The sequence below is a fragment of the Dermacentor variabilis genome, chromosome 4 (genome assembly GCF_050947875.1).
Source record: "Dermacentor variabilis isolate Ectoservices chromosome 4, ASM5094787v1, whole genome shotgun sequence".
NCBI classification, from domain to species: Eukaryota; Metazoa; Arthropoda; class Arachnida; order Ixodida; family Ixodidae; genus Dermacentor; species Dermacentor variabilis.
In genome coordinates this window covers 151,761,517-151,775,633 of record NC_134571.1, presented here as the reverse complement: position 1 = coordinate 151,775,633, position 14,117 = coordinate 151,761,517, and the positions used below count along the sequence as shown (strand labels likewise).

General features: G+C 45.2%; 1 protein-coding gene across 1 annotated transcript in view; it reads left to right on the top strand.

Moving 5' to 3' along the window:
- Window positions 1-14,117, top strand: part of LOC142578014 (uncharacterized) — an 80,613-nt gene that overhangs the window by 37,723 nt on the left and 28,773 nt on the right. The window contains exon 5 of the mRNA XM_075687441.1: window positions 8,931-9,047. Coding sequence (XP_075543556.1) covers window positions 8,931-9,047 — 117 coding nt within the window. The remainder of the gene's footprint in view (window positions 1-8,930; window positions 9,048-14,117) is intronic.

The window sequence follows — 14,117 nt, the reverse complement described above, 5'->3', positions numbered from 1 at the left end:
AGACAGTTGCAGTCACGGTCCGTGAACTTGGCTATACAGATTCATTTCATTCCTTATTATGCCAGTCACTCTCTTTGCAGCCAACTGCTGCACACGTTTTCACTCCACACGATTCAATCCTGCATGATTGGAGCACAGTGCATCAGCGAAAACTCAGTTGCATTTCCGACAGCTGATCGCACAGCAGCAAGATGGAAGCCGTAATGGTTTCGTATTAGTGCGCTGTCGCTGAGGTCACATGCGGCACATCGGCGAAAGCACCACCTCATTTCTGTAGAACAGACGGCTCAGCTAAAAAGATCAATACGGCTTCGCTGTAAAAAATTGGTAGTGGCTTAGCTCGGCTATGCCAGGATATACGTAGCGAAAGCTATGGCATAGCAGTTAGCCTTGGTTAATCTTGATTGCAAGTCGAGGTTGGTCTGGTTGTCTAGCTATGTTGCGGCATTTAACCAGTCGTTCGGCGCGCTGTTCGTCTGTGTCCTGTACGATTCGTCTCCTCTTCATCTCGTTCCAATGCCGATTCCAGGCCTCCTCCTGCTTATCAGAATTGTCGCCGTCCATACTGCCGCCTCAACTGTGGTTGCGGCGCACGCGAGTTGTCTTTTTCGACCTCCGACATGTCATCAGGCATGCGACGCAGCTGGCGAAGCGAGCGGAGGTGAGCGCAACGACGAAGAACGCGGTATGACGTCATACAAAACGGCGGCGGCGGATAGGCGCGGCGCAGCGCAGCAGCGTAACACCTGCGGCTCGGTGCTACTAGTGGCGCATGCGCAGTAGTGACTAGGGAGCGAGAGAGAGAGAAATATCCACGGCGAGGCGCACGTCATGTGCCTCCTCGGTGCACCGCCACGGCAAAATCGCAAGTTCGTGGCCAGTAAAGCATTCGCTTTAAAATTCTCGCTGCCAACCGGGCAAGTGCGCTAGTGCCACAGTTCGCGCGTTCCTCATCATCGTCGTCTTCTTCCACAGCTGGCTCCGCTAGCAAAAATCTTTCCTCATCAGCAATGACTCGCGCGTCGTCGTCTTCCATAGCTGGCTCCGTTGCCGTTCATCATCCCAGGGTAGAGATTCCGTTCTAAAGCCGCCATTCTAATTACGCAAATGACCAGGAATTCTGGCAAACTTCTGCCGTCAACAGGCTGTCCATGTCATCTCGGCGCCTGCTCACTCCTCCCTCCCCAGCAACCAGGTCGCTGATGGCGTGGCTCGAGGGCTTACAAGACAAGCCACAGGGTGCCTCGGCTGGGGCTGACAGGAGACTGGATGGTTGGCTACAGGGAGAAAATTAACTGCTATAGACTGGGGAGGGTGTGTTACCCCTCTGCACACCCATCCGTTAACAAGTAGCAGGCGGTGGCATGGCGCCTCCTTCAAATCAATACGTATCCAAATCGAGTGATTTATAATTACTATCACCTAAAACAATATTAGGCCAAATGTAAATTTTGCCATGAAAGGGCAGGCCTGGATCACTTTATATGTGCCAGCCCACGCGCATCCCGACAGGGCCGAAAAATTAAGGTTGGGAAGCAAAGGGAGACTGGGGCTGCTCAACTCAGCCCCCGAACACCAACTTTTGGCCGCCCAGCCGGTAGGGGATGCCGCCTCAGCCTGAGGGCTTCTGACCGCTATCTAGGCGCGGTTGGCACCCGACCAATCTGCCAGCTACCTAAATAAAAGTCACACACACACACACACACACGCACACACACACACACACACACACACACACACATATATATATATATATATATATATATATATATATATATATATATATATATATATATATATATATATTTATATATATATATATATATATATATATAGTCATAATGGGGATGCTGGGTCTACGGGGCTATGAGCCATTGCTTAAGGTGGTATGACCTCAAGGGGGTTTCTGTGGCTGGACCGCGACCGTTTCGCCTAGGCAAATACAGCTTCGCTGAAAAATATCCCCTAATTTTCTCCCGTGCTGAGTGGCATGAAACGCACGCCTCAAGGATTCCCCTTGAACAGCATACCAAAGATTTTGCAGCTTGCGCGAAAATGCCCTGAATGTTTACTGCTCTTCAATGAACGTCTTTCATGCCAAAGCATGAGCACACTAACCCATGAATGCACAAGGCATGCGCCGCATGTGTATAGCATCTTGCCAACTTGGGTGACTCAGTACGTGCTACTGTATGAGCGGCAAGCTACTCTAGGTGTTTCAAGGCACCCGCCCGCCATGATTTACGTTTCAGAGGCTACACGCAGATTTCTCAACAGCTTAATTAGATGGTGCAGTCTATACAGAAAGAAGCGCTATAAAAGAGCCCGGTTGCCGCATGGCGCGTTTCTGAGCGTTCACATCCACGTATGCGGCATGCGTTTCGGTTGCTACGCGAAGGCTTCACAGCGGCTTTGGTTGATGGAGCCGATTGTTTTTAGGGAAGCGCGAAAGAGTAGCCTAGCTGTAATATACATCTCATAACTTGTTCCGGCGGTGGAAATAACTTTCGTCGCAAGTTGAAATCAGTGTTAGATACTTTACTGCCGAGTGTAACCGCATGATAGGGTGTGCTGAATTTTGCGACTTCTTGCTTCTGACTTTCAACATTTGGTATAGTGAATACTGCAGTAAATTCAATTGGACAGAGGTCCGTCGAATTGTTCAGCTCTTTCGCGATTCCTATGAATACCACTCCCTTCTCCAGCTAAACTTACTTCATGCATGAGTCAACAACTTAGATGTTACGACCATTCACTCAGTGGATGTTCTTCGATGACATTAGCAACCTTTGCCTTCTTAGAGCATATTTAATCTATCTATCTATCTATCTATCTATCTATCTATCTATCTATCTATCTATCTATCTATCTATCTATCTATCTATCTATCTATCTATCTATCTGTCTGTCTGTCTGTCTGTCTGTCTGTCTGTCTGTCTGTCTGTCTGTCTGTCTGTCTGTCTGTCTGTCTGTCTGTCTGTCTGTCTGTCTGTCTATCTATCTATCTATCTATCTATCTATCTATCTATCTATCTATCTATCTATCTATCTATCTATCTATCTATCTATCCTTTTATGCAAACCCTGCGGCCCACATTGTCTGCCTGTTGGTGCCAATACGTTCGTGACGCCGTCGATTTCGTTCCGTCTTCTTCACTTACCTTCCTGATCTGGCCCTAGTCGTGCCGTAGATGTCTGACCTTATACTCCTACTGAGTGGCCCATGTTCAATACCTTGGGCTACTAGCTAGGTGCTCGTGGTCGTGAAGACATCGTGGTCGTTCGTCTTCATTATTTCTGTTTCTTTCATCCAACTGTTGTCATGCCGTCGTCATCACAACACGTTCGTCGTACAATAGCCAAGAATTTGTTGTCACACCGCCGTCGTGATGCCATCGTGGTCAATAAGCCGCCGTCATTCTGGCTTCGTTATCTGACTCTCGTCATGCCGTCACGCCTTATACCCCGACCGAGTGAACCAAATTGTCTAATAGTTGGGCCATGGGACCGTGGTTTTGATGGCGGCATATTTATTCCAGTATTGTCATTGTAATTTTATCATCCGGCATTTGTCATGCTTTCGTCGTCACACCATTGTCCTCATACAGGAGCCGTCATACAATTGCCATCATGCCATCGTCGTCACGCTCTCATATTAACATCGTTATCAATTGAGTAAAATTTTCGCATTGTGGATATGCTGTCTTCCTCTTACCGCATTGATTATTCCGTCGATGTTAATCTTCTTTCTATTGTAATCAGACGGGGGTCATTCAATCGGAATAATGGCGCAGTTGTCAGGTCGTCGTCCTGTAATCGTGGTCTAGCCATAGTCGTATTACACGCTTTATGATAAAGTCGTTGTCACGCGTTTGCCTTTTACACTTATCTTCAAGTTGTCTTCCTACCGCTGTCATGCCGTCGTTGTCATGAGTCATGAGTTGTCTTCCTGAGTTCTTCCCCACACCGCCGTCGTAATGCTGTCGTGGTCGTTTCATCGCGGTCATTCTACTTTCGACATCCGACTTTCTTCATGCCAGCGTTGTCAGCTGCTGCCGTCATACTGTCGTCATCATGCCAATATCGTAATTACGTCGTCGTTACGGTGTAGTCTTATCATTGTCATCACCTTAATAACATCGTCCCATTATGGCTATGTTATCATCATCATACCGGCTTTGTTGATCCGTGGAGATCATTCCTTGTTCCTGATTATATCATACTCGAGCTGTCGTCATACGATGGATATTATTCCACTAATGGCATCTCATCGCCCGTCAGTGCATCGTCGTCAGACATATCGTACCATGCATCCCATGGTATGCCGTCGTCGTCAAGTCAACGTGATTGAATCATTCATATTCCAGCTTTCTCATCTTGCTGCCTTCATAACGTCGTAGTCACGCCATCGTCGTCATACACTCGCCATCTCACTATCATAACGTCGTGATCATGAGGTTTTCTTCCTTATAGCGTCGCGATCATGTAGGAATCGAAATTTCCTTTTCATCATGCCGTTGTTATAATACCGCCTTTATCGTTACATCGACGTCAATGATTCGTCATTCCATCATTCTCCAGCGTCAGCGTCATGCAGTCGGCGTCGTACGGCCGTGATAATGGGCGACCTAGGCAAGGGAGTATCATAGAAAGTGGGACTGTATCGAAAAACTTCGCATATACCCAAAGCAACGACTGCTCATGAATGACCATTGCACATTGTAAATAAACCTGCTATCAGGTTGACGGTGCGCGGCCACATGTTCGAATGTTAATGGCATTACCGTCGGCAGTGATTGTGAGCTGAGTTCTGCCGTACTTCTTATTTATTTAGAAGTACCTCCTTGAATCTATTCATGCTTGAATTTCAGGCTCGTACCACTACATCCGCACTTTCATTGATTTTAGGGTGAATATTTCTTTCACTGCTCCCAACCTCCCTATTGTTGGTCCTACTGACTTGTCAAGTTAACCATTTGAGCCGTTGAGTGGGCATATGCCATTCTGATTAATTCCCCAGAATCAATACGAGTCCTTGCGATGAAAGGCATATGTACTATCGTGAAATTTATTGGCACATGCGCGGTACTATCCTGCATATACAACTCTCATTATCTCGACAGGTATTATGCCTCATTGCAGTTCACAGTTACAGGCACTGAGGATGGACTTCTGACATGCACTAGTGTTGCTACTTTGCTAACTCAGGCAGGCTTAGCGTCCTTTAGAAGCTAACACTGCCTTAAATCTGCGCGTTAATATGTTAGCATTCTTGGTGTATTCACGCACTTTCCGGTAGCTAGCTATGTCCCCTTGCCTGTTCCCTTTCTTGATGTGTGACATTCTAATTTTCTTCTGGAGACCCAACGTTGCTGAGTAGTCTGTAGATATTTTCCAAGATAATCACGTATGCATCCTGTACTCCTTGATTAACAAAGGTTAAGCAAGTTCGTTAACAAAGACACTCGAGGACAAGTTAAGCACAGCGTAGAAAGGGACGGAACGAAAAACGTTAGGCGTAACGTTAACATGCAGAAAGAGTGCGGTGTGAATTAGAGGGATAGTGCAGGGATAGAACAGGGATAGCGGATATTCATGTTATCACTGAGTTAAAGGAATGTAGCTGGGCAGGACACATAACGTATAAGGTGGGTGACCAGTGGATAAATAGACTTACAGGATGGGTGCGAAGGGAAGGGAACGGCAGTCGAATGTGGGAGAAAGCAAGGTGGGGTGGTGACATTACAAAATTCAGGCGCAAGTTGAAATCAGCTTGCGAAAAGCAGACGCGATTGTAAATGGCAGGGAGAGACTTTCGCGCTGGGGGGAGGGGACATAAATTTATGCTGCTGCTGCTGCTGAAGCTTATGTTTGCAACTGCCCGCTTTCCTTCCTACAAGGGTCAATCGGGCCATGTTCTGCTTTGGGTTGCTTTATAATCATTTTCATTTATTTTTCATTGGCTTTCATGCCCGTTATTGCTTCAAGTAGGAGCGGGCTTGCCTCCATTTTCTTTTATGTTATTTTCAGATACAAGGGGGGCGAAGAGTTTGGAGTGGGTCACTCGGTAGTTCGTGGTTAAATGGGTAGTGCATATGGTTGCTGTATTGAAGTAACATGATTCGAACCCGGCCATCAGACCAACATCAATAAATCGGGACACCTTGGGCACTGATTACGCAGTAGTATGTATACTATATGTGCTACTCTCAAACGAAACTCCTTCATGCCAACATATACCAATGTAGATGGGGTACTCGATGGGTGCCGCAGTTGAATAAAGCTCGTGGACGCTATCTTGAAAGGCTAGGTTTGTGCCGGTAGATGTGAGCGCACTTCAATAAACGTCTTTGAAGCTAAGTGTAGTAACTAGGTAGTTGATACTGCGATTGCGCAGCTATACAATTACATAAATTAGGCTTTAAACTTGCGGATGCCGGCGAAATCGAATGGGCATCAAACGGGTTTCTTATGGACAGTAACCCGACGCTTTAGCAGGCTGTGCCGCAAACGCACTGGCTGTGTGGATATCACCTACTGTATATAAGCACCACGAATGAAACAATAAACTTGACTTTGAATCTTAATATGCCGCTGTTCAATACATGCCATTCACGCCAACGCTTTAGTCAGCTGGCCCATAAACGCACTGGATATGTGCCACTCTTCAATGAGGCTCTTGCCTACTTGGGTCACTGAGCATACTCCACTGACTGTGCGGTAATGGAGATAGCAATTCTAAGCGCATCCCCGCACTACAGGTCTAGTTTTGGAGGTCGCGCACAGGTTTGCGGCAGCAAGACTAGATGGCGCACCGTGACCAGAAAAAAGCGCAAGAGAGGAACACGGTAGCCGCATGACGCGTTTCTCTGCATTCGCGGCTCGTGCTTCGGCGCGCCATGTGTTTCGAAGGCCACGCGCAGGCTTTGCGGCGGTAGCCCTACATGATGCCGATCGTATTTAAGGAAGCACAAAAGAGGAGCTGCGCAGCAGAACGTGCTTGTCACATAACTCGTACACTGTGTAGCGGTATTGCTTCAATAAAGAACAAATTAGCGTTGACAGTAGTTATCCGATGCGTTCTGCCAAGCTTTCCCACAGGGCGCAGCTCTTGGGCGCCCGATCATGCGACAAGCCTCAGCATTGGCCTCGGTCTGACGGAGTCAGCGAGCACGACCGCGATGAATGAAAGGGAGAACGCGGAGCGTGCGATGAGACGCGAACCACGAAGGACACAGACCACTGAGAGCGGCCCCTTAGCGAAGCGTGCGCGGGATACTGTTTTCATACTGACACTCGATGCGCCCTCGCATCTCATCTCAGCCGGATCGCTCGTTTCGTAATATCGTCTGCTCGCGTCAGCTAGCGGTCGCGCTTCTTTGGTTTTCTTGGTTTAGTCTCGTTCGCACTTGTTTTTCCATCGTCATGGTTTTTACTATAATGAGTCTACACCCTAACGTCTTGATGGAAATGTTTTTGGAGACAGTGCGCCATATACTTCTGTGTATGACAAAATGGACCCTGTATACAAGGACGCGGAGTCGACATCCAGTGCCTCATTCTCCTGGACTTTCGAACGCGGCGACGCCACAACAGAATCTGATTATGATCAGTGGCAACGACCTCGTCATCTTCGCAAGACATGACTCGCGTTTAGAACTAAGGACAGAGAACGTAAACACAGCGCCTACCTGTAAGCAGACGAAGGAAAAAGCACACGACATCACGCAACATCGGAGTGAGTGAGTGAGTGAGTGAGTGAATAAACTTTTATTTGGTCCAGCAAAGCGCGATAAAAGACGGGGCGAGATTTTCATCCTCTCGCGTGACTGCCGCAGCGCTTCGCCGCCAATTGGTGTAGGCGCTTTGCTGCAGCTGCGTTTTAACGCCGGCTGCGCGCCGCGCGCATTTTACTGCTCGTGTCTATGGGGCTTTCTGCGGCGACTATGGCTCCCAGATAGTGCCAGAGTAGTGTGCGTCGTGTGTTCACCCAATGGCGCCATCGATCAGCCATGCGGTGAGCGCGCCAAAACAAAGCACTGCATGAGCGGAGGTCTGTCCGTGGCGGCTGCTCCCAATCGCGCCAACGCGGAATCCTCGCTCTGCCTCTCACATTCTCCCGATTAGCGACGCAGTCGTGCCACACTTCGCTCGTATGCAACGTGCCGAACGAGAGATATTGTCCGCGCCAGCCAATATACCGCGCAATGAAAACGCACAGGTGCACTCAAATTTCTCATTAAGGAGTACCGTTATTTTTGGGGAATTTTTTCGTTCAGTGACATCAAATTATTTTTCCGAACTTGATCGAACCATGTGCTTTATTCACTCTTATAATGTTGTGTACCATGCTAAGGGAGAGTTCGTTTTAATGTAGTCAGAGTTTACCAATAGAAATTATTTAAAATGAAGGTTTAGCGATTTCACAAGTAACGACAATTAAGTACATGAGATTGTGAAATTTTCCGCACATTAGAAATGGAGTGATGTACCCGGGCTTGTGCTTTTTAATACAACTTAAACAAAACACAAGCAAGCGTCCATACGTCACGTTGCAATAGCATTTATTGTCTTGTTCCACCGTAAATATGTGCCCGCATTCGTTCCGTCATAATGGTTTGAAAACGTTTTATTCTTCTCCCTGACAAAGCCGCAGTAGATTGCTATGAAGCTTTGTGCAGCTTTTGAATAAATAAAGAAAAAAATTGCATAGAACTTACATTATGTAGCTGGACCCCTGAAATATATTTGAAGCGCGAATCTAGTACCATTTATAGGAGTAACAAATATTGGGGAGGCGGCTTTTCAGACTGGCCGACGGACGATAATAGCAATCAGAATCTTGTTTCAGATGCTCTTTCCGTCTTGTTTCCTTTTCGCTTGCTGAAATTGAAATAAGTCTTTAATATCTTCATAATGCATTCCTTCAGGTGCCAGCCGTAGGATATGATAATGAATTCGCTAATAGACCCGGACTGTGCAAGGGCGGCACATGTGTTCCACATACCGTACCATTTGGATGTGCTGGAATTGTGCCTCGGACAAGGGTATGGTCTTGAAGTTCAAAATACTGTCTTGCATCTCGTCAACTCATTGTGTTTATAGCAAGCCAATTTATTTTATATATATATACATATATATATATATATATATATATATATATATATATATATATATATATATATATATATATATATATATATATATACGTGTGCATCAAAATTCCGTTAGGAATATCACGGAATGATTACTATTTTCTAGATTCCAAAACATGGTGGGGCATGAAGCGACGTTTGCCAAGTAATTATTTCATTGGCGACTGAGGCCTGTCTACAGATTAGTTATGAACATTCGTGCAATTTAAGTAAATGCGTTCCTATATTTAGCGTCTTCGTTGTCTCTTTACCGAAGAAAAATTCTGTTCAGTTGCGACCAACTGTTTTCATCTACGTGACGGGGCAACTTTCAATATATTAGCTGCTTCGAAGTTAAGAGCAAGCTCTAGCTCAGGCCCAACTCCGATGCCGTTGATTCAAATTCATGTGAAATGCATAAACGCTTTTTTGAGATAGGCACTGGGCCGATTTTAATGAAATGTGGCGCAGCTGAGAGAGAAAGTGAAATTCTACTGACTGTTGAACGCCGGATTTCCATTTTGGTCCTGAATGGTTTAAAATGAATATTCAAAAATTCGTAAGCTAGAAAGAAAACGAAGCAAGAACTTTACAAATCCGCAGCTCTGCACCAAGACCAGAGATCGCGCGTCTATAAACTTCAACCGTTAGAACATCCAAAGCGGAAAAATTTAATATGTCAATTTGTATCGTGCTTGAATATTTTACATGTTTTACAATGGTATTGCAAAAGTTCCACTAACATCTTAGTCGTATATTTGAGAGCTATGTATGCTACAATAATTTTGTTTGCTTTAGATCTACTATTATGTGCAATATGGGATATACAGAAATGCGATGTCGCTTTCTATTGCTCAGATACGAAGTTGTAAACTTGAGAGTACGGGTTTTTAAAAAAAATGCAATTATTGCCAATTTTTATTAGGAAATTCGCAACCCATCTAAGAGATTCGACTTAAACAATCGCTAGATCTTATCTACTGTGTTTCATTGCAAAAAGCTTAGGCAAATTTAGTGCACTGGTTGCCAAGAAAAACGTCCTCTTTTTTCACTTGTATTTAGATAGGAGCCCCCTAGATAAAACAAGTATTTCTTAAAAAAATAACTGTCTAGTTTTGGCATTCAAATGCCAAAAATTGTGGCTGAAATTGGTTGCACCGCACGTGGGGTGTGTGACTTAGATGAAGGAATAGTATGGCTCCTGTGTTCAGAAGGCATACCAGCAATGAGGTTACCGGAACCGATGGAAGCAAGCGTCACACCGTGCTAACGAAATGCACAACCTTTTTCTAGTTATTTGTGAAAAAATTTGAATGGTCCTAATGCTGCGAAGGCTACTGCATCGCTAATGCGTTGAATTCTTCAACATCTGCAACCATACCCAAAAATAAAATTAGGGAAACTTATGAGGCACAGAAACAGAGTTAGCACGGTAACCAAGTGAGCTGCGCGAATTCTAATCACCCACTTTTTACCATGCAAAATTTTCTAGCGCTCCTGATCATCTGTTCATCGACTGTACACGGTTGTTTATCACGTATTCCCATGTAGTTGGTACCAATGCGAGTCTTGGACTACGGATTTAAAAAAGAACGTTCCTACAGCGTGGCGGCGACAATGAAGCTCGACTTCAGGCTTTTAGCCGCATCAACATCGTCAACAGTCTCTGTCCGTTTAAGCAACTGTCGCGTCGACTTGTCTTTCAGAGGGCACGGAAACAATGTGCGTTGCACGGACTTCTTTCACCTACTTTTTACCATGCAGAATTTGCTAATGCTCCTGATCGCCTGGTCATCGACTGTACGCGGTTGTTTATCACGTATTCCCATGTCGTTGCTACCAATGCGAATCTTGGACTACGGACGTAACAAAGAACATTCCTACAGCGTGGCTGCGACAACGAGGCTCGTCTTCAGGCTTCCCGCCGCCTCGATATCGCCAATATTTTCTGTAAATTTAAGCAACTGGCGCATTCATTTGCCTTTTAGTGTGCATGGAATCAGTGATCGTTGCACGGATTCTAATCACCGACTTTTTACCATGTAGATGTATTAAGCGTACTCTTTACAAGAAAATGTTTTCGTGCCCACAATTGGTATGCGAAATAGTGTGTTACTATTGTTCTATAATTTTATTACTTTTACAATGTCCTGAACTTGAATGTAACTCCACCCATAATACGGGTTCAGTCAATTTAATTTGCGTAAGAGCTTTGCGGGAAAATCCTGAAGAACAGATGGGAGTTTTGCTTCACTTAATACAACATGCACTTGCTCGTTTCCTCCAATGTTTGAAAGCACAAAATGAACCAGACCCTGCCGTGAAGTCTATTAGAAATGTGAAAAAAAAGAAAACACATTGGTATACAAAAAAGACTATTTCAACTTGAAAAAAAAATCACACAACTTCGATCACGATGGCAAAAAGTTAACAGAAATACACAACGCCCATTTGACTGTCCAAAAGACCGCAGTTTTCCTTCCAAGCACGCAATCCTGAATTTGAAGCTAAACCGAGGCGTGACAACTTAATCTTTCATGGTCTTGCTGACGCTAAAGAAACGTGGAGGAAAACAGACTGTTGATTGTCAGCCGCGATAAAACACGTGTTTGAATCTTTCAGCACCGACTGGATTGATCGCGCGCACTGTCTCGGCCCGTCTTCACCGACCAAATGCCGTATTATTACAGCCAACTTTGGCAGGTTTAAGACCAAGCAAAGCAGTCTTTATGTTCGCAGCCAGCTGAAACGGCAGAATACTTCAGTGAGTGAGGACGTCTCCCCGAGTATCCGTATCTCTCAGAAAAAACTAATATATGTTTCTAAGATCCACTCTTACAAATTTTTTACAAAGTCTGTAGACAGTCTATATACATGTGTTTGTAAAGTCTATATACTGTCCATAGATATTTTCATACTTCTCTAGACTTATGGCCTGACACTTTTTGTAGGCTGAAGTTTGTGGAATATATATAGATATCCATAGACATTTGTCTATAGGCATTCCATAGCCTTTAGTCCACGAAATTAGAACTATTTACCCCATACAATTTTGTCTTAGATATTCTGCAGACATTTGTCTACAAAGGTGAGTATTCATTATTCTACAGACGGCCTATACAGTGTCTATAGATTCAGATATTTTATAGAGTAGTCAACAAAACGTCTATGGCCATAAGTCCATAGACTGTCTATTGACAACTGCTGTATACCAGACCATAGCTAACCTATAGACTTTAGCCTTGCACTATTGTCGACTATTGTCGACATTGGGAGACACAGCTGATCAGAATTTAGTGAAGCTGTTCACCGAAGAATAACGTAAAAAAACACCACGCAGTAAGACCTGAATTTAAGCCTTATGGTGTTAAGCCGTCAGCGATCTGACCTTGTAGGTCTTTTTATAATAGTACATATATCTTGGACCACGTTATTTTAAAATTTTTATTTGCATTACCCAGATTGGCTAAAATAGCCGGGATGAACATCCCTATATACTAGCTATATAAAGCACATTTTGCCTACTACGTTTCTATTATATAAAAATACTCACCGCTGAGGTTAATAGGTAGGCTATTGGACGTCTATAAAATGTATTGCATACAGCATGCATATGAGAGCATACCTACGGCAGTGTACATAGAAAATCATGCATCCCGATGGAAGCAGTCCAAAAATCCCAAATGCATGTAACCATGAATCTTTATGTAAGACTGCGTGAGCATTTTTGCAAATGCACAATTAAGAAATATACAGTTGCATGCAATGCATCCGCATGAATAAAATCTGTTAGCTATCTACTATCTACAAGTTAGTTTACAGTTTTGTTTACATATGGCATGAAAAATATTTTGAATGTGTAATATGCATTTGCATGTGTTACTTTTTCATCTGCACTTCTGCAATAATGTCAATAGCTGAATAGCACTCCTTAAGCAGCTGCGCTCTCATATGTCGCATAAACAGAAAGAAATTGAAGGAATTGTACTAGTGCTCAATTATGCAGTGCAAAAAAGAAAAGAAGTGCACCGCCTCTGTACCGACGTTGGAGCGGCCCGCATCAGTCCCAGACTGATCCCTCAGGACCTAAATAAAGTTATTCATACCATACCGATATTGAATTACCTCTCTTTTACTGCGCGATATATAATCGATATATATAATGTACAGCCGCATGCTTACTGTCATGCCACCGCGCAGTGACCAGCCTCTGCTGCCAAAGCTGCGCAGGTAACAGGATGGGAATATTGCAGGCTATCATGATCGTTGCTCGAAGAGTGCTGCTTCCACTGCTGTTGACAACTGGCCCCGAACGCCCCTATTTCACTGGAACACCAGGCACCACTCACCAGATCCTCTCGAGCTTACTCTGTCCAAATCCTCACACTATTTTCTCGAGGGACGCAGCCACTCACGGAGGCGATGTCGGTGCCACCACGTTGATGTCCCTCACGCCGGTAGCGTCCTTCTCCAATGATGGCGCCGAGAGCTGCAGCAGAGTGCCACAGACCGCGATGACCCCAAGTCTCATGCTAGGCACGATGACGGTGATAGAGGAGGAGCCGGCAGAAACGCTTCTAAGCGAAAGTCAAAGTTTGAGCTTATGGGAACTCGGCTATCATCATCACTGAAGCCACCGGCATCATCGGAACTCGGGCATCGGAGCCAGCAGCCGAAGTAGAGTACGAAGGGACCTGGGAGCACGGGTGGTGGTTCAAAGCTCCGCTGGTCGCCCTTGGGCATGGCCGGCGTGGAGTGGGGACCAGTGGCGTGGACTTAGGGATGGCACCGTTCCCACACTGGCGCCCAACGTGGGGCTTCGGCGGCGACCGTTAGTAGCGACGCCTGCGTGGCCTGGTGAGTAACCATCTCCGCGGTGGCAGTTTGTGAATTCAGGACCGCGGCTTCAGAGCCAGCGGCCAGTTGAGGCTCTTAGAGACGACACAGAGTACGGGAGACATACAAAGGACAACCGTTACTGTG